This window comes from Quercus lobata, chromosome 8, assembly GCF_001633185.2.
Source record: "Quercus lobata isolate SW786 chromosome 8, ValleyOak3.0 Primary Assembly, whole genome shotgun sequence".
In the NCBI taxonomy this organism is placed as follows: Eukaryota; Viridiplantae; Streptophyta; class Magnoliopsida; order Fagales; family Fagaceae; genus Quercus; species Quercus lobata.
The window spans coordinates 59,692,252-59,719,795 of record NC_044911.1 but is presented as its reverse complement, the minus strand read 5'-3'; the positions used below and the strand labels follow the sequence as shown (position 1 = coordinate 59,719,795).

The following is a 27,544-nucleotide window of genomic DNA, read 5'->3' as shown; positions in this document are numbered from 1 at the left end:
AAATATATTATTAGTCCATTAATATACACAATCAAAAAGGATAGCAAGTGTTATTTATTAAAAAAAAAAAGAGAGAAAGCAAGTGTTATTTATAAAAATTAAGTTATGATAGTATTATTTATAAATTGAAATATAATCATTTATAAAAAAATAAAAATAAAAATGTTCCAAGAATTTTTAAAACAACAAAACTAAAATAATAATATCTATACGCGCCGTTTAGTCTTTACGCTGAATAAAAGACATTTTGTGAGCTCAGGTTTAGGGTTTTTTCATAGAGAGAGTGACAATGGATGTGAATGGTGTTCCTTCCAAAGCTTTATCGGCGGAGAGCCTGCCGATATTCAAAGAAGGGATAGGTCTAGTTTTCTCTCGGTGGTCGGCGCTCCAAATGGCCGTCGAGAACGAGTGGGGAGGCCGTGACTCGCGTCTCAAAGCCGATCAAATCGGCTCCGATATCGTCTACTGGTTCACTCAGTCCAAAGGTACTAAAATCCATCGTTACCTTCTTTATACAAATTTTGAATTAGATTAAACCTGATCGGTTTTATGAATTAGAATTTGAAAATGAAAATTGTGCAATAGAATCATTTCTTGGTTATTGATTGGCTTTTTGTGGTTGGAATTAGCTAATTTGTGATTAGAGTATGATATGATTGGAGTTTTATTGACGAAATTATATAATTGTTTAGTTTTAATTTTTTGATTTATCTGGATATTTGGTTGGAATTCACAAAATTGGTTTTTTTTTTCCTTTCTTTTTTTATGGTTTATTTTTTACCTGGGATTAGTGGTTTAATTTTGTTTTATTAACTAAATGGGTTTGTTTTAACCTAACTAATGTAGCAAGTTTTGTAATGAAAAATGGTTTTGATTTAATTTGATTCTCTGTTTGAATTGTTCTTTTTTTTTTCTTTTTTTGTTTACTTATTTTTGTTACTGTTAGTATTATTTCGTTCAGTTGAGTACTTCATTTTGCCAAGCAAAGCAGGAATTGATAAGTATTCTATGATAAGAACTTCCTCAAGAAATCTGAGATTGATGGGGGTTTAGTATTTGATGGGCTTTATAGTCCAAGTAATTTTATAATTCATTTTTGTGAATGTAGTTGATGGTCCAAGTAATGTGTTTGAGCTTGGTGAGAGAGTGTAATTAAGTGTGTATGTGTGTGTTTAACAGTTAGTCTGTTCCTCAAAAAAAAAAAAAAAATTGATGTTTAATTTTTTTAAGATTTAGGTGAGGAACCTTGGTCCCCAATGTTTTGAATTTCACAATTGAACTGTTTTTTTTTTCAATTATTTCACTGATAAATTTTTATTATAATGTTTTTTTTAGAGCCTCTTTATATGGATGATTTAGAAGCTATACTTGAGGAAGGTTTGTTGACCCTCAATACCGAGGTTGATGATGGCAGCATTGAGGAGGTACACATTCTCTAAATTATTCAACCTTGACTTGGCAGAGTCCATAATTTTATTTGATAATGGGGTTTTGTTAGTACTTCCAATAATTATATCATGTTTTGTAATTTGACTACATATATCAATCCTATTACAGTATCTATAAAGTGGTAAAGAAACTACATTTTTTTATAAAGCTCATTCTTTTCCTCTTTTTTTTTTTTTTTTTTTTTTTTTTTTGGGTGGCCTTGATATTAGGAGATCAGCCTCTCCAAAAAAAAAAAAATTGACGGTAAGGCTGTCTATCAACTACCTTTCCCATGCCCTACAAAAGTGGGAGATTTGTGCACTAAGTACGACTTTTTTTTAATATTAGGAGATCACCATAGTTCTTTAATTGCATATCTTCCTCCCCTAGCCATAGTGGATTCCTTTATTTTTTATTTACGCCTGTTTGTATCTTTAAAAACTAGATAAGAATGCCATAGTTCATGCTCTTTAAGTTTTACTCAATTGGTCAGGATTTCTGTAATTTTAATGTCTCTCATTTGAATGCTTATGTTCTCTGGTTAGTCTTTTACTATGAGGTTAATATTTACTCTCGAGTGTTGGTTTTTCCGCACTTTGTCTAACTACACAGGTAGCCTATAAACTGATGGTTATGCATGAAGAATGTTTGGAAGGGAAGTTTCAGGCTATTGAAAGCCTAAGGGAAGCCAATCAAAATAAAGCTGCTGTTCATCATGTCAGACAGGTGATTTTTGTGTAGAAATCTTGGACTAAATCCTTTATGCTTCTTAATCAGAATAATGTCTTATAAGGTGTCATTCTTTTGTTTTTCCTAGATTCTAGGGTGTTTTTTGGTGTTGCCCTTGTGAGGTAGTTGGAAATTTTTAACAGAATATAAATGTTTCAACAAGAGGTGCATCAGTTGACATGATGTAGGTAGTTTCTTGTATCACGTATAACCAAACTATGCCTGGTCTTTGGGTTAAAAGGCACCCCCCCCCCCCCTCACCTTCTCTTAAAAATGGGGTGGTAGGTCAATTCAGGAGTTCAAGTCTTGTGGATTGTGTGAGTTGCTTAGATGAGAATGTAACAACCAATTTCCATTTGCTGAAGTGGAATTTGGATTGGCAAGTTTGTGTGTTTTCTCTGCTGTAAGCTCTACTTAAGAATTTTCGACTGGCCCTGCCTTACAATGTTTGCTAACCTAGTAAGAAATATTGTGAGACCAGCAATTTTCACTTAGGAATTTCTGTAAACCTATGTGGTCCCCTTTATATTAGTACTGTGTTTCTAGTCAAATATCAAAGAGAGTTGATAGAAAACTTAAGCTTTTCTATGTAAGAAAAATGAATCAGGAAAAAATTTATTGTATAGGGATCTTTCTTCATTGTAACTTGAGAACTTGATTGTGTTGTTCCTTTTGTATGCTCCTTGTGTACTTGGGATACTTTTGATCATTAATAATGTTTTGTTATATATATATATATAAAATGTGTCTACTTACGCTACTACTAGTACTACCATTATGTTGCAAATTTTGCAGTGATTGCCTTCCTACTTTTTATGTATGTATTATCGAAATTTTTTTAGATGGGATATTAGGATTCTTTCATTTGGATGTATAATCATGTATGGTGGAAACATAATCTCTTTTGCTCACCGAGTGCCTTGAGGCCATGAATCAAATGATTCAGTATACAAGAATTGTGAGGCTGAAATGAAAATTTTTAGACTTTAATAATATAATATCTCCTCTTTCTTCCCTACTGCCAGGCTGTGAGTGATGATGATGATGACGACGACGACAATGATGATGACAATGTAAGCAGAGATGTTGCCAATAAGAATGAGAATTCATCAAATATGATGGTGGATGCACCAGAGTCCCAATCAAATTTGAATCATGTAAACATGATAGTCGATGACCCTAGGCCAAAGGTGGCAGAAGAAACAGAAGATGGATGGGTCCAAGTTTCACGCAGACGGAGTAGGGGTAAAAAGAATTAGGTTGAAACAGTGTACCACAGTGCCCTTTCAATATATCTTCTCTGTTTTCTTTTTTGGTTCTCCTTAAAATTTTGGTTTGCCAAATTATGAGTGGTGCTCCACAAGCGTTATTTTGCTTGATTGAAAATCAAGTTTTCTTTGGTTTGAGGATATGCTAGGATGAGGTTTTTATTTGGGTATATATGCAGTATCTGTGCGTGCACATTTTCTGCGAACTCTTTAAAGTATTTAAAAGGGTAGATATCAAATTATCATGGTCTTATGTATTGATTCAGTATTTAACGATGGAATTGGGTTACATTATTAATAGAGCAGTTTTTGATAGCTATGTAATCTCTTAGGAGGACGTTCAAGCGTTGAATTCATCTCTCCAAGAGATGGGTTTTCTATGCATTCAGATGAGTCAGTGTAATCAATAGATGTGAGTTCAAGTAGGGATGGCAAACAGGCAAGGAAAATCCGTGCTGGACAGGTTGGGATTAGGGCAGGTTAGAGGTTTTTTGAGCTGAAAATAGAATGATTTTGAATCAATTATACTTTACGTCTCCTATTTTCCCCTCAATTCAAATGGCCCATAAATCTCATTAAAAAACTACTCAAATAAATTATAACTTTCAAACACGATTTCAAACAAGAGCCAAGTGGCTGTCTTTTTCTATTGTCTATATATATATATATATAATAGAGAGCATCAAGTAAGCATCCTAAAAAGAAATACTGACAAGGTATCAAGTAAGCAGTTAGAAGATCTTTGAAAAATCCTAGAAATGGAATTTACTACACCGAGGACAAACCCAAGCTTTCAGCATTAATCTCCCAACCAATTAAATAATCTGATACCAAACTTGGTGAACGTTTAGTAACTGGTTGTTAAGAATCCAGTTATCTTAGCACGCAATTGGGTCAACAACCCAAATAGCATTGGGCATTATGTTAATTTCATCAAGGCAGCCTGAGAAGGTTGGATAAGGCAGATGATGTTACTGAAATGGACAAATGATTTTGCCTTGATTTTGTTCGGCTTGACCAAATGCATGTGTCTAGTCAGAAAATAATTTCATTCCACATCTTTGACAGAAGCCTTACTGAATATGAAATGATTATTAGCAAAACCGTTTATAAAAAAACTAGTGATTAGGATCAATTTTAGATTTTATTTGTTTTACAAAATAAAGATATAAATCATATGATTTTTAAAATACATAGAGATTTACATTAATCAAAAAAGACATTAATTTTAAGAATTTTGATAATTATGTCATAAAAAACTATTCTCATTCGTATAAGACCGTGACAGATCCCAGTCTAATATTTTATTATTTTATTTTGACTTATAACTTACACCTCAATAGTTGTGAATATATTGTAATAACAATAAAATGTCACGACATTTTTAGTTGTGCTAGATCTCGGTACAATATTTTATTATTTTATTTTGACCCATAAGGAATTGACACATGCGTCACAACATTTTCATAATATCTCTATGTATACATTATACTTAATTACAATGTAAATTTATATTGTAGACACAAAAAAATTGGCAAATTTTGTACACATTTACAAAATTTGTACAATATTTACCATTTTTTGTGCAAATGTGTATAATATTAACCACTTTTGTGTATTTACAATGTAAACTTACATTGCAAGTACAAAGTAAACATATAAAGATCTTAAAATATATATATATATATATATATATATATAAAAAGCAAAGCTCAAACCAACCGGCATACTTGAAGGGGAAAAAAAAAGAGAAAGTGCACCTCACTAATTGAATAAACCAAAAAAACACTATTCATGAGCCTTGGGCTCTTTTTATATAGTTAATAGATATGACAGCTTACATAAATATTAAAAGAAAAAAAAAAATAAACAAACCTATAACTGGAAAAAAAGAAAAAAAAAAAAAAAAAAAAAAAAAAAAACTTTAGGCACAGTAGAAATTAATGTTAAAATGTTGTGGACTTAGCATTTTTTTATTTGATCTATAAGAAACTGAGATCTCAACAATTGTGAAAATATTGTGATAACAATAAGTGTTGTAACATTTTCTCGAAATATTTATTTTATTATTTTATTTCAACTTGTAAGAAATTGACACGTCAATAATTGTGAAAATATTATGAGATTTGTTGTGTCAGTATAACAATATATATACCAGCTTATATAAAAAAAAATTTTAAAAAAAAAAAAAAAAACTGTAGCTATTGTAACTACAGTGCCATTGATCAAAACTTGGAAAAAAAAAGTGGCTCACAAAACAAAGCATTGGAGCTACAGTGAGCGCATTCACGCACGTTAATAATTTTGAAAATATTGTGAAATTTGTTGTGTTAGTATAACAATATATATACCGCTTACATAAATATTTAAAAGGAAAAAAAATGCAAACCGATTACTGAAGAAAAAAAAAACTGTAGCTACTATAGCTACAGTGAGCGCATTCGCGCACGTCAATAATTTTGAAAACATTATGAAATTTTTTGTGTCAGTATAACAATATATATACGGCTTATATAAATATTTAAAAGGAAAAAAAAATGTAAACTGATTACTGAAGAAAAAAAAAAACTGTAGCTATTGTAGCTACAATGCCACTTGGCACTGTGGTTACTGTTCAAAACTTGGGAAAAAAAAAGTGGCTCACGAAACCAAAGCACTATAACTACAATGTTTTAGCGCATTCACACTTTTATATATACTAGTTAGGGCAGCACGTGCACGTGCTAGCCATGAAAAAAAAAAATTAGTGATTAAGATCAATTCTAGATTATCACAAAATAACGATATAAATAATTTGATTTTTAAAATACATAGAGCTTTACATTAATCAAAAGAGAAAGTAATTATAAGAATTTTGATAATTATGTCATAAAAAGTTAATCTCATCCATATAAGAATTTTGATCCACCACAAAGTTAGGAAACCTATTTAACATATAAATATCTATTTCACTATAATAATTTTTTAGTACTTATTTGTTATAGTCAATATATCCACTCACTAAAAACTTCTAAGAATTATAACGAATATCATCATCTTCTAACAATAAACAACTGAGTTTTGCTAAGAAGATAAAAAATAAAAATGAAAAAAGATGACAAAAGGCATGTGTTATTGAATTTTCCATTAGATAAATTTTAAGTTTTAAAAATTTAAACCTAGAAAATCAATGTTCATTAGATAACAAATAAAAAACCTTATATCATCATTCTAACTTTCCAAGAATTATTACCATCTAAAACTCAAAATACTAGAAGAAAATTTTTGAGGTATTAAAATTTAGTGGGAGTATTTTAGACATTACACAATAAAATATTTTAAGAATCATAAGCTTTCATTAGGGTTTAACTGAGAGAATAATAACATGACATATTTGCTCTTTTCCAAAATATTAAAGGAAAAATTGCTTGATTTTAAAGTTTAAGAAGGAGGATTTGTAAACTACCCCAAACATAAAGGACGAAAAGTGTTTTTTTCCTAAGTTTTTGTTTTTGTTTTTGTGTGTAAAACTATGTAGTTTTACTTAAAATGGTGTGCAAAAAAAAAAAAATACAAAAAGTCAACCCAAGAAAATTGTATGTGAAATAGTGAATTTTGGCTCAACAAATCTGACTAAACCCACAAAAAATTTCTAAAAACACAACAGAATGGCATAACATTTTCATAATACCTTTATAATTTTGTTATATTTTATTTTGACTTGTAAAAAATTGACAGCTCAACATCTTTGAAAATATTGTGACGACAACAAGATGTTTTAACCTATTCACCAAAAAAAAAAAAAAAACTATATCCACGATATTTTCATAACAAATCATAAGTAGTAGGTTGTACAGGTTGTTATTGGTGGACAAGAAAGTAATTTCACTAGTAAGTTTAAATTAGAACCAAAAACAAATTACTACCTATAATTTGTTATGAAAGTATTGTAAAAACTATTGTGAATGTACACATCTTTTTTTACATTACCTTTATTTTTAGCTGTGGTTAGTTCTAGTATGATATTTTATTATTTTATTTCGAATTATAAGGAATCAACATCTCAAAAATTGTGAAAATATTGTGCCAATTTATTGTGTTAATATTTTATTATAATGTAAAATAGTGTGAATTGGACAAACCAAAAATAATATAGCAAATCTATTGCAACATTACGCATTCACAAAACAGTGAAAATTGAACAAGTCAAAACTACTATAACGAAACTATGATAGCTTTTCCCGTTTACTCTTTTTATATATAGATTACTAAATTTGACTAAACCAACCAAAAAAAAAGTCTATGAATACAACAAAATATTACAACGTTTTCACAATACCTCTATTTTCAACTGTGACAGATCCCAGTCTTATATTTTATTATCTTATTTTGACCTATAACTTACACCTCAATAATTGTGAATATATAACAACAAAATGTCACGACATTTTTAGTTGTACTAAATCTCGGTATGATATTTTATTATTTTATTTTAACCTATAAGGAATTGACACATGTGTCACAATATTTACCATTTTTTGTGCAAATGTGTATAATATTAACCACTTTTGTGTATTTACAATGTAAACTTGCATTGTAAGTACAAAGTAAACATATAAAGATCTTAAAAAAAAAAACAAAACAAAACAAAAAAAAAACAAAAAACAAAAACAAAAACAAAGCTCAAACCAACTAGCATACTTGAAGAGAAAAAAAGAAAAAAAAAGAAAAGAAAAGAAAAGGTGCACCTCACTAAAAAAAAAACTTTAGGCATTATAGAAATTAATGTTAAAATGTTGTGGACTTGGCATTTTTTTATTTGATCTATAAGAAACTGAGATCTCAACAAATTGTGAAAATATTGTGATAACAATAAGTGTTGTAACATTTTCTCAAAACATTTATTTTTAATTGTGGTTGGTCACACTCATATTTTATTATTTTATTTCGACTGGTAAGAAATTGACAAGTTAATAATTGTGAAAATATTATGAAATTTATTGTGTCAGTATAACAATATATATACCAGCTTACATAAATATTTAAAAGAAAAAAAATAACACAAACAGATTACTGAAAAAAAATAAAAAAAATAAAACTTTAGGCACTGTAGCTACAGTGCAGTGGCTCATGAAACCAGAATCACTGTAGCTACAGTGACAACATTTTCTCAAAACATTTATTTTTAATTGTGATTGGTTACACTCTTATATTTTATTATTTTATTTCGACTCCTAAGAAATTGACAAGTCAATAATTGTGAAAATATTGTGAAATTTATTGTGTCAATATAACAATATATATATATATATATGTCAGTTTACAATGTTTACATAAATATATAAAACAAAATAAAACACAAACCGATTACTGGAGGATGAAAAAAAAAAACTTTAAGCACTGTAGCTACAGTGCAGTGGCTCACGAAACCAAAATCACTGTAGCTACAGTGATTTTATATTCAGCCCAAACGTAGCTAGAGTGATTTTATATTCCGCCAAAACTTATCATTTGACACTCCACAAACAGACAAAATAGAGGGACTCACACTGTAGATGAACAGTGTTTTAACACTGAATGCACAGTAACAAATTACTGTAGCGGCGTAGCCGCTTTTATATATAAAGATATGGTGATCCTTGCCCTGGCCCTACTCACTTTGATGCCTTGTAGAACCACTTTCTGTTCTTCAAAATGCAAATAAAAGATTACCACAGAAGCAATGGTGAATAGAAAGGGACACAACGGGTCACCTTGATGAAGACCTCTGTGGTTGAAAGGAGCCAAACCTTGATGAAAAAGTAGCCAAAAGAACCTCTATTGGTAAAAGGGAGATTAAAAATAAGAGTAATGCATTTCATTGGTCAATCCAATTGGACCATTAATCAAAGAATCCCAAACGTGTTAGAACCAGTAAGATAAAACCATTAGTCATTTAGATCATGTTATAGAACTCAATCCAACTAAAAAAATGAAATTTGGAGTGCTGATCAACAGTCCTTGATCCAGTGCTCCCCAAACTTCTATGGCAGCCTTCTCTCACTCCCATGCATGTGATTCAACCTTGAGGTGGCTCCTTCAAACTCAGTTGGATGAGAATATGAGATTACAAGAGTTGCACATGTTAGGATTAGTTAATTAGTTCAGATTTTAAAAAAAATAAAAAATAAAAAAATAAATAAATAAAAAAAAGGGAATAGCAATGAAGTAAGTGGACAAAAAACCTTCAAACCAACACACAAATCCAAAGGGACTATCAATTTTGAGCCCATAATACTAACACAAACACTAATCAAGAGGAAAGACCACCGATAAAGAAATGCGAGTAACAAGTAGTAACCAAATAAATTACAGTAAGCAGTATTCAGCAAAAAAAGATATTACAGTAAGCAGTTGTAAATTGTAATACTCAGCCATCAGAAGCAACTACATTATTTAAGTTTTACCCTATAAAAAAATTGTGGTTCAAGCAACCATTTGACCACAGGAAAAGAAATACCACTCAATATTAAACGAGGAAAAGAAATTAAAAGGAAAAAAGATATAGTAACAAAATTTCCTAGGCCCACAAAAACAAAAGGCAAGGAATACATGATAGAAACTATTGAAAAGACAAAAACAAATACAATCTGTGACTCTCTGTAGGATGATGCACTGTGGTCGAGCAAGATACCAACTCATTCTACATTTTTGGCTGTCGCTAATGCTAGAGAGAACCAGCAGCAGATCCAAAAACCCAAAACCATTGTCCAATGGCTGTTGGCAATGAACAAAACTGGTATGTATGACTCCGGGAATAATATTAATAGAAATTTCTCCACCATGACATGGCTTATTACCATCACTGTGGAGGCTATATGAAACCTGCCCTTTCTTCAGGTTTCTCACTTATTTAGTATTAGGGACAAAAAAATTATAAATAGAAAGCCGCAATACACTCTCTTTTTGAAAGTAACTCTTTTCTCAAAGGCCAAAAACTCTGTACATCTTAAGTAGTCCGGTAAAAAGAGCGCCTCCGCCTCTCAGGCTTCAGCCTCCAGTTATTGTCACTGTTTATGGGCTTTAATAATCGCTCTGCTTCCATTTCAGATTGAAGCAAAGACTGCAGCCTCTTCAAATGTCCACTGCACTGGTTATGGTCAACAGAATTAGTTTTGCTAATGTTCGGTTCATCTGGATTAAAGTGTCTTTGGTAGGGTGATTGCCACTTAGCCTGCAGATATGCAAGTGACCTCCATGGAGGAAGTGGCATTGAATTCTGCTTGAGAGAAGATTTAGCTGCCTCAACCATTATCTGAAGAAATTGTTTCAGCCTGGTGAAGGAACCCGCATATGCGACTGGAAGTGAATTCAATATTCTGTCATATGAATCAACAGCTCTAGCTATTTCAAAGTGACTCCGGAAATCAATATCAATGATCAAACGCTCGGTGGTTCCAGTGCTGTTGTGGTTGATCACATCAATATATTCATGATCCCCTGCATAACAATTGATTTGTACAAAAACAAATGTCAGTGATGGTCAAATCTAATATTTCATCAGCATTCCATACATCTCCCTTTCATTTAGTAGTCATAATAAATTGTAAACAATCAGAAATTACAGAAAAACAAATTTTATAATCAAATATTAATTGCATAACAGAATTTTTTCAGCAAAGGATGGTTTCCCACTCCAATTTTCATGCAATAAGGCAACAGATGCACCAGAAATATGGTTACAACACTCCAGAAAGTAAAATCCTGATAATTTGCACTATAAATTAAGATTATGTAAATTTATTATTATTTTTTATTAATAAAAAATATTGTTTTTGCCAAGTTATATATAAGATTTGCAGTTCAAGAGTTCAATAGCATACCACCAGGGACCTTTCCGCTACCCTGCCATTTGGTTGCACATACAGCAGCATCATATCCAGAGCATCTCAGAAGCTTTACCAGAGAAAACCTTATGCAGCTGGCATTGCAAGCACCTGACTTGACATAGTGAAGATCCGTCTCATTCATAGACAGTATAAGAGAATTAACAACTGACATCAAGTCGCTCTCATACTGAGACACTGAGATCTTACAAAACTGTGGTTGGAATAACAACAAATCAGCAAAAAAACTAGCATTTTCATACTGATTAACAGTTGTTAAATTATTTTGTTTAAAACAAAAACAACACAAATAGGTTGAATTATGTGCTCTATACACAATAGTGGTGAGCAATTAACAGCAACAAATCACAGATTTAAGTGGGAAAAGAATGAAAGAAAAAACACGATTACACCCCGGTCCTTAATTAAAAAGTTATCAAAAAGACCCAAAGATTGAATTGGACTTGTGTATGAACCATCAATATGTTGCAATGAACAAGAAACTCAAAATTAAGATAAAAATAAAATAAATAAATAATAAATAAACTCTAATTAAAAGGACTCCCAAGACTCAGATCTAACAAAACAAAAAACTTAATCAAGCATAAATATATTTTATGCAAAGTGAAATTATAGCAATTTTAACAGTGTTTGTATAAAAAAATTAAAAAATAAAAAATCAATCATTTGTTCAGTAACATACTTTCGTCTCCCAGACAAGTACTCTTTGACACTTAATTATTACAGGTACCATTCCTAAATTGTAGTAAAAATAGCAGAACAAACATATAAAGCAGGTAAATCATTAAAATATGCCTAATTGAAGGCAAACATACTAATTTAGTAATTTTTGTCCTACCTCAATATTAATTGAACAACCAACTGTTTACTTTTACATGAATACAACAACCAAAATGAGCAACAATAGGAATTATCTCACCTACATAGTACATACTCTCCTTATAGTTGCTATACACATTTGTGACTTCAAACACTTTATACTACAGTTCCAAACCTATACAAACTACACGTTGGTAAAACCAAAAATTCGTGTGCTATAAGCCCTCTGGTGAGCTTGGTAAGCTTATCTATTCACGCGGTATGCTCATAAACGGAAACTTCAACGGTTATAACGGAGGAGAAAAGATTTGAATCATGAACGTCCCGCTAAAAATGCCACAAGTTGCCAATTGAGCTACGACTCTCTTGGTCTAATTTCCCCTATACTTTCTAAGAACCAAACATGATGAAATTCTGGGTCCCTAAATGTTGATAACAAAATAATGATAGCTAAAAAAACCAAAATTCAATTACTTGTTTTTTCATTTCTCAATTAAGCAATCATTATTCACTATTTCATTACATTCATACCCTTCAGCCTCGAATAAAATTACCAAAAAACAACAAACAATGTTCAATATAACCCAATTATGTTAATAAAAAGTGAAACTAATGAGGAAAGTTCCTCATATAGACAATTCTATTGAGAGAGAGTTACCGGAATTTTATCGGCGAGGAGAGAAAGATCGGAGAGATTGGAATCGCTGTCACTGCTACACCAAGACTCGGTTCCACCGCTTCCATTCTCCAAGAAATCGCTAACCATCAGAGCCAAATCGTGCTCGCTCTCTTGGCTCAGGCTCAACCCTCCTCCGACGATCTGACCTCCACCTCCACCTCCACCTCCAACACCTTTCATCAGCCACCAATCCCCTGTCGACACGCACACTTTGCAATCCATGATCTCCACCTCCCCAAAAAACCACGTCGTTTTTGTTCTCACCGCCCCGATCACCACGGCGAAGAAAATAACGACGACGATTCTTCTTCCTCGCGACACGAGTCAACCATCCTCAACGATGAAATTATATTCACTACAAACTCATTTTCTCTCTCCAAACCCTAGAACTCTTACGAAGCTCAGGGGAAAAAAACGTAAATTCAAAACCAAATTGAATTTTACGTATTCGTGTGAATTTTGGTTTTTTTTTTTTTTTTGTTTTACAAAAACAACTGATAATAATAATAAATATTACAATTACAATTACAAACAATTTATGCGATTCTGCTTTGCGAAATTTGAAAACGTTTTCGGTCCTTTTTGGTTTGAAGCGAGAGAAAGAGAGAAATGTAAGAGGAAAAATTGGCCTTTTGCGATTTTGCTCCGAAAATGATATAATCCAAAAGGATATAAAGAGAGAGAGAGAGAGAGAGAGAGAGAGGAGCTTTTGGAATTGGAATCGGAATTGGAAGGGAAAACAACGGGAAAAGGAATTCAATATAAAGTGACAAACTTGTTGTGAAATGACGTTATTGCCCTTTATTTCTGGCTTAGGCACCAAGTTTCTATCGAAATTCTCGTGGAAGTGGATAATGGGGGTGAGAGAGAATTTTGAACTTGGACGGGAAATAGGGAATATTCGTTTCTAAGTTCCTCAATCAAAATGTGATTTTACCATTTAAGAAATACTCCGACCACGATATTTTCATAACATTTTTATAACAAATCTTAAATATCAAGTTGTTATTTGCCGTTACTGGTAAGCAAGAAAATAATTTTAGTGGTGAATTTAAATAAAAAACCTGTAATAACCTGCCACTTAGGATCCACTCTGTTTTAAATTGCTTTTTGGATAGTTATCAGATTTGTTTATTATTGCCAAAACTGTAAAGCAAACTTGTTGAGAGATGAGTAGGAGTAGGAGGAGGCAAATTATTTAAAGGAATTTATTTGGCTGAGAAAGATGTAAACCTTTTTAATCATGGCTACATTAAAGGTGAGAACTAATAGCCTGAGTAATAGTTGATATAGAAGAGTTTGATTTTGATCATTTACTAGAGACATTGTCAATATTGCCGGCAAAAATTTTAATTATTGTTGGCTCAATAAAGTTTCTAATCTTAAAAAAATAAAAGATCATTAAAGAAGAAATTGCATAGATTTGAAACCGTTCAATTTTCCTTTTTTTGAGAATTTAAATGTTCGGGTCTAAGGTGTCACTTTTTGAATTATTATACAAAAACTTATTGTTTTATGATAATGTAAAATCAATGCATATTGCATACTAGTACTTTAAATGATTCTCAAAATGCATACTGCGTACTACTTTACATGATTCTCAAAATGCATACTGCACACAATTAGGCATCTTTTATTATTTTCCCCATAATTGCTATAATAATAGGATAACATTCCATCATTTTTTTTTTTTTATTATTTCATGTAGAGCAAGGAAGATTTGAGCTTGTATGTCTTTATCAAAAATACCAAGATATATTATTTGACCTAAAGGTCATCTATTGAGATATATAATAAAAATTTTCATTTAATTTATTTATTAAAAAAAAATTAGGTAAAGTTACCTTAAATTTCAAAATTAAATTTAAAATGTGTTTGCATAACTATATGATTTATTGATCAATAAAAACATATAATCGAATTTGATTGGAGAATTTAAGATACTTGTAACTAAATTGTACATTCTTTGACAATTAAAAAGTAAATATCTTTTTGAAAAAACCATTGAAATAACGTTAATTATTTAGGAACCAAATACCAAATAAATAATGAACCTAGTTTGTTTTATTTCTTTTCTTTTAAAATAGACATCAAGTAAGCAATCAAGAAATGATTTTTTGATTAAGGTTATTATGCGGTTAGATCAATCCTATAAATAGAAATTTACAAGTTACAACATTGAAAAGAACAAACTCAAGCTCTATTTTAATCTTTCACCAACCAACAACTTAATTAATCATATTACCAAATTTGGTGAATGGTTGGTGAGTGAGATTAAGTGGTTTTTAAGGATATAAATTTGGGGTCAATATCTTAAATATCATGGCCATTATGTGAATTCCATAAAGGCAACATATCATTTTCTTGGGGACCAAGTTATCACAACTTGAAAGAAACAAAAGAGAGGAGTACTGTATATATAACGGTCAATAGGCTTAAATGGAAGATGACGTAAGCCACAGGGACCGCTCAACATTGACCGGTGACCTGGATCTGGTTTCCTCCTTGGTTCTTCAAATTATTTTGCAACGTATATAGTGGATGTTTGGCATTAGCCATGATAAATAAACCTAGTTAAGTAGAGTAGCTTCATAATCACGTAAATTGCTACAATGTTGTGAGTTTTCGTTAGTTTAACTGGTAAAAATTTTAATGATTGAATAAGAAATCTGTAGTTCAATCCCCATAATAGGTTAAAACTCTCTAAAAAAAAATTGCTACAATTATTGTACCTATTAAATTATGATTGGTTATTTGTTACTTTCACATAAATTCATCATTTTTTTCTCCACTACTTACAATTTGCTACAATGACAATTATGACACAAATTGTGCTATTTTACGTGTTTTTACAATTTTTCAATTAAATAATAATAAGACTTTTTAATCTATAAAAAAAGACTTTAGAAAAAAGTTTAACTAATAATAATAATCATCGCTGTGCTCATCATGTTAATTGTTTTCAATTTACAAAAATGAATTTAGATAAACATAATTTTTTTTTTTACTTTTTTTTTTTTGGAGAAGTAGGTAAACATAAACTAGTTACGGAAGAACAGTTCATAATTCATAACTTAGTTAAGTAGTTCACCAAACACCTTTTTAATGTAATCTTTTTTTCTTTTTTCTTTTTTTGCTGGATACCTTTTTAATGTACTTAAAGCACGTCAAGGTCAACATAAAATATAAACCTTACAACTCATCATTTGGAATTCTTATGAAAGTATTAATTAATATAAAATTCATAGTACTCCAAGTTTTACCAAAAAAAAGACAGTCCATTATTAAAAAATAAAAATCATATCAAAGTCTTTAATTAAATTTTAAAGATTTTAACTAGTTAATTAATGATTCTAAAATGTTGAAAAAAAAAATGATTCTAAAATATTTGTAACTATTAATTATATTATATAATTAAAAAATGAATAATGATATGTTCACAATATTTTTACAATACATTCATAATAAATTTTAATTGGTAAGTTGTTACATACTGTTATTAGTGAGTAAAAAATTAATTTTTAAATTAAAACTAATAACAACTTATCATATAAAATTTGTCATGAAAATATTGTTGACATAACACTACTTTAAAAAATTAATTTTATTCCCATAAAAAAAAATTAATTTTAAAATGTAAGGATATGCTAAGTCCACCAAGTCTCCAAATCCGCCGTGGCCACTTAACAAAAAGTCTTTATCACTTCTTCCTTGGCAAGTTACACGCAAAAGTCATGATATATAAATGATTTTACCTGTATATTTAAACACAATAATTGAACGGTTCAGAATCTCTGATAAAATAAATTTATATCAAAAAGTGGAGCAATCAATTAAATTTGTATGATAATGTTTGGTTGCACAAACTTATGGTGGGACAATGACACGAGTGAAAATGACTTGAAAAAAAGAAGATGCTAGTATTTGCTAGACGCGTTTGTGTTTCACGAATTGATGGTGATCAGTGCAGATAAGACGAGTCACGCGGGGTTCCTGTGGGGCTAATCCGCTAAATAGTGGTATTCATTATTCTCTACTTTAAAGTAAGAAAACGAGAATTTATCTTTCTCTACTTTAAAGTAGGAAAACGATATCTTTCTTTATCTTTTCAAAAAAAAAAAAAAAAAACAACAACTATATCTTTCTCTACTTTAAAGTAGGAAAATGACCTAACTAGTGATAACTTTTACTACAACACGTTATATTACAAGTTATAAATAATAAAAGTAAAATAATCCGATAACTTTTACTACAACTCGTTATATTATGGATTATAAATAGTAAAAGTAAAATAACGGGTTTATATCTCTATCATTTATAACTTGTTGCATTACAAATTATATAACAAGTTGTGATAAAAATTGCGAAATTTTTTGCATTGTCTAAGGAAGAAAAAAAAAAAACTAAGCAGAAAAAGACAATTGCCAAATTGCCATTTGCCACTCCAGCAATTAATCATCGCCCCTAAAGAAGTGACCGAACCAGCTCATATTATTAAATTTCTTGATGGTCGGCCAATTAGGACCAAGAAGAATCCTATGATTAACGTTAAAGGAGTTTTAGGCCCACGCGCAAAGTTTTGGCTTTGCATTACAATTTACATTTACAACACCAACCAATAGCCTAGAGGCTAGAGCAGACAATATCTACTGTTTTAGGAGTGGGGTTTGGTGTTAATTTTTTAAGTTGAACTTATTTCATTATAGGCCAAGAGTTACTTTTGAATTTTGATGCCTTCTTTTGGATTTTGGGTAAAGAGAAAATTTGGCCCCCAAGCAACACCGTCCATTCGAAATGCCTTTGACGTTATGTTTAGTTTTTATAAGGAAAACTGATTTGTTGTTTATAATGTATACCTTGTAATCGATTAAGTTACAAGATGAGCTCATGACAGCTAAATTTTGTACTCTAATTGTCTCTTTTGCAAAGGATGAACATACCTAGGCAGGCTTAAAGTGGTTCAATTATGACTGGAAACAAATTATAGCCCTGCTTAATGGCTGGAAATGTCTTCCGGTTTTAAATTTAAAAAAATAAAATAAAATAAAATTTATTCTCCAGTAAAAGAAAATTTATGTTTTCCATTAGTTTCTAAAGAAATGTTTTTAGAAAATAATTACTCCAAAACGAAAACGGATTATGTCTTTTTTTTTTTTTTTTTAATGTTCAGTCCTGTTTTCAAAGAATGTGAGAACACGAAAATAATAATAAATCAAAAACCTTTTTCTTTTTTTTTTCATTGATTGCTGGATAAGGGTAAGAACAAGGATTGGAGGGATTGTACTTGTGGGTCAACTTGGATCGCAAGGTAGGGGTGAGGGGGGCCATGGTTCATCATGGGTTGAGGTGGGAATGGTTTGGAGTACAAGTTCTTTTTGAAACTAGACAAGATCTAAGGTGCTTGTAATAAGATGAAAGATGAAATGACTTGAGAGTTGAGATTGAAAAAAGTGATGATTGTAGTTAAGAATTAGAAATATATATTCTTAGTCAATGAAACATAATTTGTGCTTTGATTTTTCAAAAATTGTTTTTTACTTAGGATAATGCTAACGAGTGCCCTTAGGGCACTCATTAATAATCTATTTTAAGAAAGTTTTAATACAACTTTTATGGAAAATGAAAAAAACTGTCAAAATATTAATTACTTTCTTTTCATTTCCCATAAAAACTTTCTTTAAATGGATTACTAACAAGTGCCCTAAGGTCACTCGTTAGCATTACCCTTTTACTTATACTCTATATGCGTTCTCGTTAAATATAACAAAAATTAGGTTTTATTATCACCCTTAAAAAATAAAAATAACTTTCAAAGAACACATTCTAATCCCTTTGGGTGCCTTCTTATTATTTTTGTTTTGTGGTTGATACCCAACCATAGAACAAAAATCATGGTTGATGCATAAAGCCATTCACACTAAACTCCAACAATCATTTAGCTATAAGAAACACAAATTGCTAGATCATTTCCAAAAATCAATACTCCAAAACACTTTCTACTCAATTGTTTGGCCCTATGCCAGGGAGTTGGTCCCTGAAAGTTGAAATGGGACCCATTCATACTGGAGAAGGAAAATGCTAGGCCAATAACTCTAAACACGTCAGAAACAACCTTACAAAACATTAGAACGTACATTGATTGCAAGCTTATTCAATGAATAACATGCCCAACCAAGGATCCTATGAAGAAAAATTATATATTAGTCCAGTTCATCCATTTCACACGAAAATGGCTATCGTGTCAACACTGAGGATTGAAGATTTGAAGTTTAATATCCAGTACTAAATAAATTTGGAAGAAGCAAGATCATTCTCTCAAAAGGGAATCTGATGATTGCAAGAAAATTAAACCTTCAAGGGGGAATCTAATAATTGCATAAAGAACAGCACAAGAATTTTAAATGCACCTAACAAATATTAAAAATATAAAAATAATTCTTACACGAATAATACGAGTCCTCATTCATCTAAAAATAAGTTAAATATTACTAATTGACATTATTAGCTGCCTAAAATAACCAAATTGACTCAAAAGAGACTTAGTTGTCATGAAACCTCATCAGTGTATTAAGAGTTCTGGTCGGAAGCATGGAAACATAAAAGAGGTTTTGGCAAACCATATTATTGATTCAGTTATTAAATAAGTTGAGCCAACAATAAAACCAATTCAAAATTGAACTGATTTTATTTTATAAAACTATCAAATTTAATACTAGTTTGTGGTGGGGATATGAATGTGAAAATGCAAAAATTAAAATTTTGATTTTAGAGGAATATATTTAAAGAACCAAAACTAAAGCTGGATTTTTATATGGGTATACATCTAATTTCATATTGAACCAATTTCTTAAACCCAAAAAAATTACCAAAAGAAAATGCAACTAAAACCAGTTCTAACTGGGCTGATTTTGTGGTTTGTCAACACCCCCAAAGTCAAGTGTGTGCATATTTATTATTTGGGGTAGGAGTAGGATGGGACATGTTCAATCTAACATAATTCCTCCACTTGCTCTCTCAAGGAGTTGTGGATAATACCAATCCTTTTCTCTTCTTTATGACTTACGAGTCTTACATTGAAATTAAAATGATTACAAGTCTAGAGGACCCACCTACATGTGACACACAACTACTCATAATTTTAAGGTGGGGACATAGAAGGGAACATGGAAGTATGAAACAAGATCCGGTTCTTTCTCTCTGGCTTCTTAAGGAATATCCAAAATATAACTACCTTTCCCTAAAATCACAAAGGATTCTAACATGATTTCTGGTGCTCAATATAGACATCTGGCATACTTTGATGAAAGGAAAATAGACATAAGAAGAAGAGACAGAAGATGCTTTAAACTACTTTTTGGTGTGTCCGGTTTGGTTTAATAGCTGGATCAGCTCGCAACTGTCCTTTCCTAATGTTGATGAAGTACAGCCACTGGATCAACAATTCAGATGAGAAGTACAGCCACTGGGGCGCGGGATTAGTTTCCTCTTTAGTCTTTACTATAAGTAGTTTCATAAATACAATACTTTTGAGGTAAGTATAAAAATAAATAAATAAATAAAAGGAGCTATTTCTTGCATAGGACTGCAGTTGTCCTATACCTATATAGGTCAGCACGCAACACATCATGATACCAGTAATGAGCATATGATGGCACCATGACTTAAAATTAGGGTTATATTAATAGATGTTCTTAGACTAATTGTTAATAATAAATCATAATAAAAAAGTTTTGAGAACATTTTTATAAAAATATAAAAAATTGTCAATAATATTTATTATTTTATCACTCTTCCAATAAAATGTATCTATAAATAATTCTTAAATCAATGTCCTTAAGACGTTGGTTAATATTTTCCTCAAAATAATGTAAAAAGAACTAAACAAGAAGCAATTAAAATTACTGAAAACTTCACTTTTATATTAAAAATAATAATAATAATAATAATAATGTAAAAAGTAATTGAAAGTTTATAGGGAAAGACTGGAAAATAATAAAGTCTATTAAAGAATTTTCATGCATAAACCTGTAGCGTATAAGACAATCACGAGATGTTTGAATGATAAGCACGCAACACCCATGAATTCCAAACATATTTCCAAATTGAGAACTGAGCACGGAAAAACTGCCTAGCACTTTCAAAAAATCTTTTCAAACATTTCTTAACCACATGAATCTTAAAAGTTCATCTTAAATTAAGCTTTAAAAGAACATTTTTCAAAATTCACATTTCTCTCCAAAGATAATGTTACAGACAACCAAAATTAGATTCAGAGCTGACTGTAGCCGGAATGATGTAAAAGACCCAAATTTAACTCATGATGATTTGAGAATCATGAAGCAAACACAAATCAAACTAATTGACAGTCACAGTGAATCACGTATAATGCACTGAAAAGAGTCACAGAAACCCCAACTACATTGATCAGACAACAAACTAAACTAACCAACAATCTGAACACTAAACATGTTAGACTCTAGTACAAGTGATAGGGTAATAAAACAACCTAGGACAAACAACATATTACTGCATCCCAACTAATTTAAGTTGAATCCTTTAATTCCTGTCTTCTTTTTTTGGGGCAGAGAGTGTATGTTGTAGGGTGGGAGGCAGAACTGAACCCACAACAAACCTGTGACAAGGGCAGAGGGGAAAGAGCATTAACTGTAAGCCCATTGGCTGAATCCTTTAAAACCATATCCCAAAACAGCCTTAGCAATCAAGCTGTAAAAACTTTTTTGTGTGGATTGAAGATCCTCCAAATTGGTTATGACCATAGATGAGGATCAATGTTATAACTGATTTTTCGAATAAATATCAAATGTTCTACCATTTGGACAAAAATAAAAGTTCCAGTTGCCATCTCAATCATAATGCTGATTTTCCCTTGTGAAGCCTTCAACTAAATTTGATCATTCCCTACTTTGTGTGCATTGGTCTTCACTGCACCTTTCCAAGTCATCCAAGGTGACCTTTATCTTGTCATCAACTGGTGACATACATAACTTTTAATTAATGTTTTTTTTCCCTTAATCAATCATTATTTTCATTGGAAAAATTATTCAATACTCCAAGAACAACACTCCCTCCTCTCACATGAATGGTGGGTTTCATCATAAATTTAATTAACAGAACCCATTATTAAGTGATAGAAGGGAGCATTGCACCCGGAATACTGAATATTACTACTTTCATTGCCACTAAACATTTGAACATCCTTGTGTTTAATTGCTAATATGTAGGTTGACATCTGTAGTTCGGCCCACCAATGTTGAATTAAAAATTAATGTTTAAGAACAATTAATTGGATTAACTAAAAAAATGATTGCAGGACCATGAGAAGTGAATCAGAATTTTCATTACAAATTAAGAAAATAAGTAAACAATCAAATATAAAGGGTTTAACACAAAGATGACAACTACTTCACAATAACAAATACCAAAGCACCGTCAAAGATTCTGTTGGAAAGTTCATACAAAGAGAACAGATGTACCTCCAAACTAGCTCGCTTTCCAATTGAGATGGATGGTGATTAGAAAGATGACATTATCGCCGCAGATGCCGCTGGAAAACAAAAGTGTTAGTTAAATCATGAAACCCTTTGTCCATTGTATATAATATTCTACCGTGATAGACTTGCAAACCACTTTGCCACAATTAGATATGCTAATTACATCAACCAAGAGGTAAAATCAGGGACAAAGGCAGAAAACCTACTGTTCTTCTCATAAGCAATAAAAGAAACAAGGAATAAAAATCCAAGATAAGAAAGAACATACTCTTGTTGCATTGTTAGCTACTTGTGGTCGTCTATCAGATACTCTATCTTGATCTGGTATCAAGTCTGGACTATCATGCTTATAAAATGCTTGTAGGGCTCTCCCAACAAACGGGCGAACTATGTTCACTTCCATAGCAGATAGATTGTTAATCTGCAATTTGAGGTTAAAAGGATTAGGAGCATAATACTCGACGAAGAAATGCCATCAGAGATATATTATCACCTCTCTCTCTCTCCCCCTCCCATCCATGCTATAAGCTATGTACAAATATCTTCGAGCACAAACATTTTACAGGCCCCAACAAAGAGGTTTTAAATCAAGTTCCCTTCAAGTATTAGCTTTAACCATATGACACAGTGTCGTGAAAAATGCCTTACATTTGATTTAATGTTGTACCCTTATGAACAGTTAGGTATTTTATTCAGTCTTATAGTTGTTAAAAAAGAGAGCTGCTTGAGAAAGGGTCTTTGCTATGAGATCAATTGCTCATATTAGTCTTTTTTGGGGGTTTTTGGGGGGGGGGGGGGGGGGGGGGACTATGCAACTAAACCCATATATTTTAAGTTGGAAAGTGGAATTGCCCCCATTCCTATGACCATCACTTATTATATGTAATTATATCATCTAATCCTGTATTGAGAAAATTATAGTGAGTGAACTTTAACCCTGATTATCAACTAGTGGATCCCCCCACACAGCAGGTGAACATAGCCAAACCACATAAATATTGTTGTGTGGCTCACTTGCATATAGGTTTCATTGCAATATCAAAGTTGAACAACTCAACTTTTAGATGGTTGAAATCATAAATTCTTAATGTTTATGAACTTAAGATGGCAACAATGCAAAGCAAATAGAAGGAACACCATCCTCTCCAATGTATACCAGATTCCACTTTGTAAAGGAACCTGTTCAAACTCTTTCCCTTTTTTTTTCTATAAATTTCTCTCATTTTTGAGTATCTAAGATAGAGAGATATCTCTCAAAATCCACAAGGCTTTTAATTCCACTTTATAATATGCAGCATCCATAGATTCACAAAGGGAGATAAAAATGTATACCTTCAAAGCAAAGGCACGCTCATTAAGTGACTCTAAATTAGTCTCAACTTTATGAAACCTTACATCCCTGATGTCCTCAATAAGAGACCTCACCTATATAAAAGATCTATATCAAATTCCTTGCAAAAACTCCCATGCATATTTAAACAAGGTTATGAGAATCTTAAACTCACCATATATACATCGGGGATGTCATCACGTGCACTATCATCCACAAAGTTACGGTTGACATCAGTATTGTTAAGTTATAAATACAGAATGTAATATTTACAAAACTTACTGGTCAAAAAGAAGTCTTGAGATCTCCACATAATGGAATGGTAGTTGCTCAAACACTCGTTGAGAATCTCGCTCTGCTTCCAAAACCTGCGTCAGCTTTTCTAGTCCACAAAGCATGAAATGGTAAGAAATGTTTCTCAGTGTTACAAAGATCAATAATTTTCTACTTACAATCGTACAAGTTAAACAGCCTGAATAACAACCGCATTCCATGACATAAAGTATAAAACGTTTGACTAAATGAATTGGAATTCCAAAAATAGATGAACGACAGGGATATCAAATTAGCACTTTTGCAGGAACAGCTGTAAAAGTTTGGCTCTACCTTTGCGTTTAGATAATATAAAGCACTGAACAAAAGCAGACGATAAACACTCAAAACAGAAGGCCGTGCTTAATCATAGAATTTAAATTCATACTTTCAGTTTATTGGAAGAAGGCAGTACATTAATACCACATGGATCTCTAGATTGGCTGAAAAGATTGATATGAGGATAAAAATGAGGAAGAACACTGAACAGCTAGTGGTTTGTGAAGTTTCTGCCCTATATAAAAACCTCTTATCAACATTTTATGATTCTTTTTGTTCTCATTGAATTTTCTCTACATTCACATGCATGTATGTAGAAAAAATATTCAATACATTAAAATATATACTAGAATAACAGTAGATCCCAAAATTCTATTCCAAAAATATATTAGAAACCAATAATCTTACCATTAATATATATATATATAAATAAAAATAAAATAAAGAGTGGTTTAAGTTTAAAAACCTTGTCAACCCACACTACCATCCCCAAAACTGAACCATGATTCTTGAATCAAAATTCAAAATAGAATGCAGATTGCAGAACATATCCAATTAGAATCAAACTTTCATTTTTCTATTTATGGTACAGACAAACATATCCTACAAATATTTCCTTCTTGCTGAGGATCAGCAGACATTCATACTTCCACTCCTCCCTGGCCAATTTATTGACCCCAAAAGTAACTATCCTCACCATCTCCTATGAAACAACTAAAAATCATGACAGATAAGATCTCTTTCTTTTGATATATTCCATGATTAAGAACCTCTTGGTCTAAGATAATTTTACAAAATTCAAAACATAAAACCCCTTGATCATTGATATGAGTTAGAACATTGCAAGCCATTCCACCATTTAGAAGAATAATAACTTCACTTGTATCTATAGAATCCCAATGCCACATCTTTTAAAGGCACACTCCAGTCCAAGTTAATTGAGGTCATAGCATTGTCAAAGGAACCAACATCTCACAATATATTTCTTCTCTTTTTTGGCTTGAATATACTATTTGTCTTTAAATTTTAGCCCATAAGTGATTTTAGTCACTAATTTAAAGCGATCACTTTCATACATAACGTGGCCAGACTAAAAACTTACACATCATCACCCTGTTAGGGACCAAAAGGCTTTAACTTTTTTAGGAACTAAAATCGATCACTTGAAATTTGTTAGGGGCTAAAGTGTTGGGTCCCAAATAATATTATCACAAATATTAGCAATCCAAAATAGCAATCACACACAAGAACACAAATATTTACGAGGAAAACCCTTTCTCTTGAAAGGAAAAAACCACGGGACAAATTCCGAATAATTTCACTATTATTATATCAATTACAATAACTCTTGTGTATGTCTCACAGCTAAAGAAAAATTTCTCTTATTTTTCTTTGCTCTCACACATAGACTAATTATCTCTTTCAAAGGCAGCAATACCTTGCTCTCTCCTCCTTGGTTATCTTTTCTCCCAAGCGAAAATCTCTTTTCTCCCAAGCGAAAATCTCTTTTCTCTCTCTTGGTTTCACACTCTATTTTCCCTCTCCCTATAGGAAGAACCCTTGGACCAAAGCCATCAAATTCTTCGTAGCATTGTCTATTTATAAGACTCTTTTGATATTCCCTCTTGGACTAAGAATACATTACCTCCTTAACAAGGAATAGACTTTCCTTCCGCACCAAGAAATAGTATTTCCATTCACAACAAAGAAACCCAAATTAATTTTTCCTTCTTCAATTAAGAAACCTAATTAACTTTTCAAGTCACAATTGGAATTCGAGGCAATTTCCCAACATAAAGGCAATCAATTGAAACTTCAAGCGACTAACATCAATCATGGGTTGAAGTTTAGCGACTTATAGTGTATTTTGGTCCTTATTTTAAGTATTTTTTTTTTGTAACTTGTCTAGCTAAACTCCAATAGCTCTTAGCAAGAGATGCACTCCTAAATGATTTCACTTAACATCTAAAACACAAATCATAGACAATCCAAAATTCACATGCAACAATTACTTAGTTTTATACACATCAATCAAACAAACATGTGCGCGCATTCACACACGGAAATAGGGAAACCTTACCTACTGTCATCCACTGAGGCGGTCGAATAGTGCACTTCCCTCTCTTCTTCAACGCCACCGCAAGCCAAAGTGGGACCTGAGTAGCTAGTTGTGGGAAGAAAGGACCAAAATCCCCCTGTCAATTGTATCAAAACCATACACACATATATTAACAGATTGTATGCAATTGATTTCGTACGAATAGAAAGGGAAGGGTAAAGTTGGAAATAAAATTACGCAGACAAAATTGAGTGCATCCATTCGGAGATTGGGGACGATCTCGACCATTTCGTCCTCCGCAATGAACTCAACCTGAACAATTAATTTTCCCAATCAGATCCCAAAACAACTGTGCTGTAAAGGTAATTCAAATTATGTGAAGAAAGTTAAAGCACACAGAGAGAGAGAGAGAGAGAGAGAGAGAGAGATACCTCTTCGGCAGAAAAAAGTGAGAGTTGAGGGTCAGATTGGCCGGCCATTGCTGTGGCTGTGGGTTCAGATGGATTTAGGGTTTGTGCTAAGAGAAAATTTATGTGATGAGGTTTGAGAGTATAGAGAGGGATTGTGAATTTGAAAATGAGTGGTGGAACTGGTGACTGGTGAGTAGTGGAAACTGATCGCAGGGGAGATGGGGATGGATTTGGATATGGTGGATTTGTGAAATTGTGACCCACTGTACCGTGAACCCTATTCTCCCTTGTGGCGGGAAATTTTAATTTGTCTTCTTTCTTTTTTTTCCCCCGTTCGCGGGGAAAATATGAGCATATTAGGATTCGGAATTTTTTTTTTTTTTAATTTAAGTTAGAAAATTCAAAATTCGGATTTTAAAATTTTATTTGATTGATTAATTATATATGACTTTAAAACCACATCATCAATGAATTTTTTTTTTTTTTTTGAGAATGACATTATCAATGAATTTAAGTTCGTATAAGTTTGTAAATTAAAATATGTTTGTTTAATTAATTAAGTTACATAAGTTCAAATTATAATTTATTTATGGATTATACTAACGGGTACCCTTAGGTAATGATTAACAATCTATTTTATAAAAGTTTTGATGTCACTTTTATGAGAAATGAAAAAAGATGTCAAAATATTAAAATTTTTTTTCCCTTAAAAATTTCTTTAAATAAATTGTTAATCATTGTCTTAAAGACATCCATTAGTATTTTCCTTTATTATTTATTAATCATTAATAAAAAAATTTAGAGCTGTTCAAGTTTGAGTTTATGCAAATAAATAAATAAATAAAACATTAACA

The 27,544-nt window shown here is 31.5% G+C and overlaps 3 protein-coding genes across 5 annotated transcripts; 1 reads left to right on the top strand and 2 right to left on the bottom strand.

Moving 5' to 3' along the window:
* The first annotated feature begins 236 nt into the window (after positions 1–236).
* Positions 237–3,742, top strand: LOC115954609 (pre-rRNA-processing protein TSR2 homolog). Its single transcript, XM_031072518.1, has 4 exons — positions 237–485; positions 1,336–1,424; positions 2,041–2,154; positions 3,183–3,742. Exons 1-4 carry the CDS (start codon positions 290–292, stop codon positions 3,414–3,416), a joined length of 633 nt encoding a protein of 210 aa, XP_030928378.1. The 5' UTR covers positions 237–289; the 3' UTR covers positions 3,417–3,742.
* Positions 3,743–9,730: 5,988 nt separating this feature from the next.
* Positions 9,731–13,507, bottom strand: LOC115955870. The gene is made up of 3 exons (XM_031074249.1): positions 12,768–13,507; positions 11,267–11,483; positions 9,731–10,883 (listed from the first exon to the last, which is right to left on the bottom strand). The coding sequence occupies exons 1-3, from the start codon at positions 13,008–13,010 to the stop codon at positions 10,393–10,395; spliced, it is 951 nt and encodes a 316-aa protein (XP_030930109.1). The 5' UTR covers positions 13,011–13,507; the 3' UTR covers positions 9,731–10,392.
* A 7,481-nt stretch (positions 13,508–20,988) lies between these two features.
* Positions 20,989–26,982, bottom strand: LOC115954979 (DNA replication complex GINS protein PSF2). Of its 3 annotated transcripts, none has more exons than XR_004083990.1 (9): positions 26,712–26,982; positions 26,518–26,592; positions 26,302–26,416; positions 23,913–24,012; positions 23,806–23,836; positions 23,633–23,725; positions 22,569–22,721; positions 22,283–22,353; positions 20,989–21,420 (listed from the first exon to the last, which is right to left on the bottom strand). XR_004083990.1 is itself a non-coding variant. In XM_031072991.1 (8 exons), the coding sequence occupies exons 1-8, from the start codon at positions 26,757–26,759 to the stop codon at positions 22,336–22,338; spliced, it is 633 nt and encodes a 210-aa protein (XP_030928851.1). In that variant the 5' UTR covers positions 26,760–26,982; the 3' UTR covers positions 22,127–22,335. The 3 variants fall into 3 exon arrangements, 1 of the variants encoding a protein (XP_030928851.1); XR_004083991.1 differs by lacking the exon at positions 20,989–21,420 and adding an exon at positions 21,447–21,777; XM_031072991.1 differs by lacking the exon at positions 20,989–21,420 and having other exon boundaries at positions 22,127–22,353.
* Between the last annotated feature and the right edge of the window lie 562 nt (positions 26,983–27,544).

What these genes read in the sequence shown, in the direction of transcription:
- LOC115954609 (XM_031072518.1), top strand. Translation starts at nt 290, where the DNA reads ATGGATGTGAATGGTGTTCCTTCCAAAGCTTTATCGGCGGAGAGCCTG. An exon ending in CTGGTTCACTCAGTCCAAAG is followed by an intron (nt 486 to 1,335) that starts GTACTAAAATCC and finishes TGTTTTTTTTAG; the next exon opens with AGCCTCTTTATATGGATGAT. An exon ending in CTGTTCATCATGTCAGACAG is followed by an intron (nt 2,155 to 3,182) that starts GTGATTTTTGTG and finishes CCCTACTGCCAG; the next exon opens with GCTGTGAGTGATGATGATGA.
- LOC115955870 (XM_031074249.1), bottom strand. Translation starts at nt 13,010, where the DNA reads ATGGATTGCAAAGTGTGCGTGTCGACAGGGGATTGGTGGCTGATGAAA. An exon ending in TCCTCGCCGATAAAATTCCG is followed by an intron (nt 11,484 to 12,767) that starts GTAACTCTCTCT and finishes TTCCAACCACAG; the next exon opens with TTTTGTAAGATCTCAGTGTC. An exon ending in TAGCGGAAAGGTCCCTGGTG is followed by an intron (nt 10,884 to 11,266) that starts GTATGCTATTGA and finishes ATTGTTATGCAG; the next exon opens with GGGATCATGAATATATTGAT.
- LOC115954979 (XM_031072991.1), bottom strand. Translation starts at nt 26,759, where the DNA reads ATGGCCGGCCAATCTGACCCTCAACTCTCACTTTTTTCTGCCGAAGAG. An exon ending in CACTTTTTTCTGCCGAAGAG is followed by an intron (nt 26,593 to 26,711) that starts GTATCTCTCTCT and finishes TTAATTGTTCAG; the next exon opens with GTTGAGTTCATTGCGGAGGA. An exon ending in AGCGTGCCTTTGCTTTGAAG is followed by an intron (nt 22,722 to 23,632) that starts GTATACATTTTT and finishes CTCAAATTGCAG; the next exon opens with ATTAACAATCTATCTGCTAT.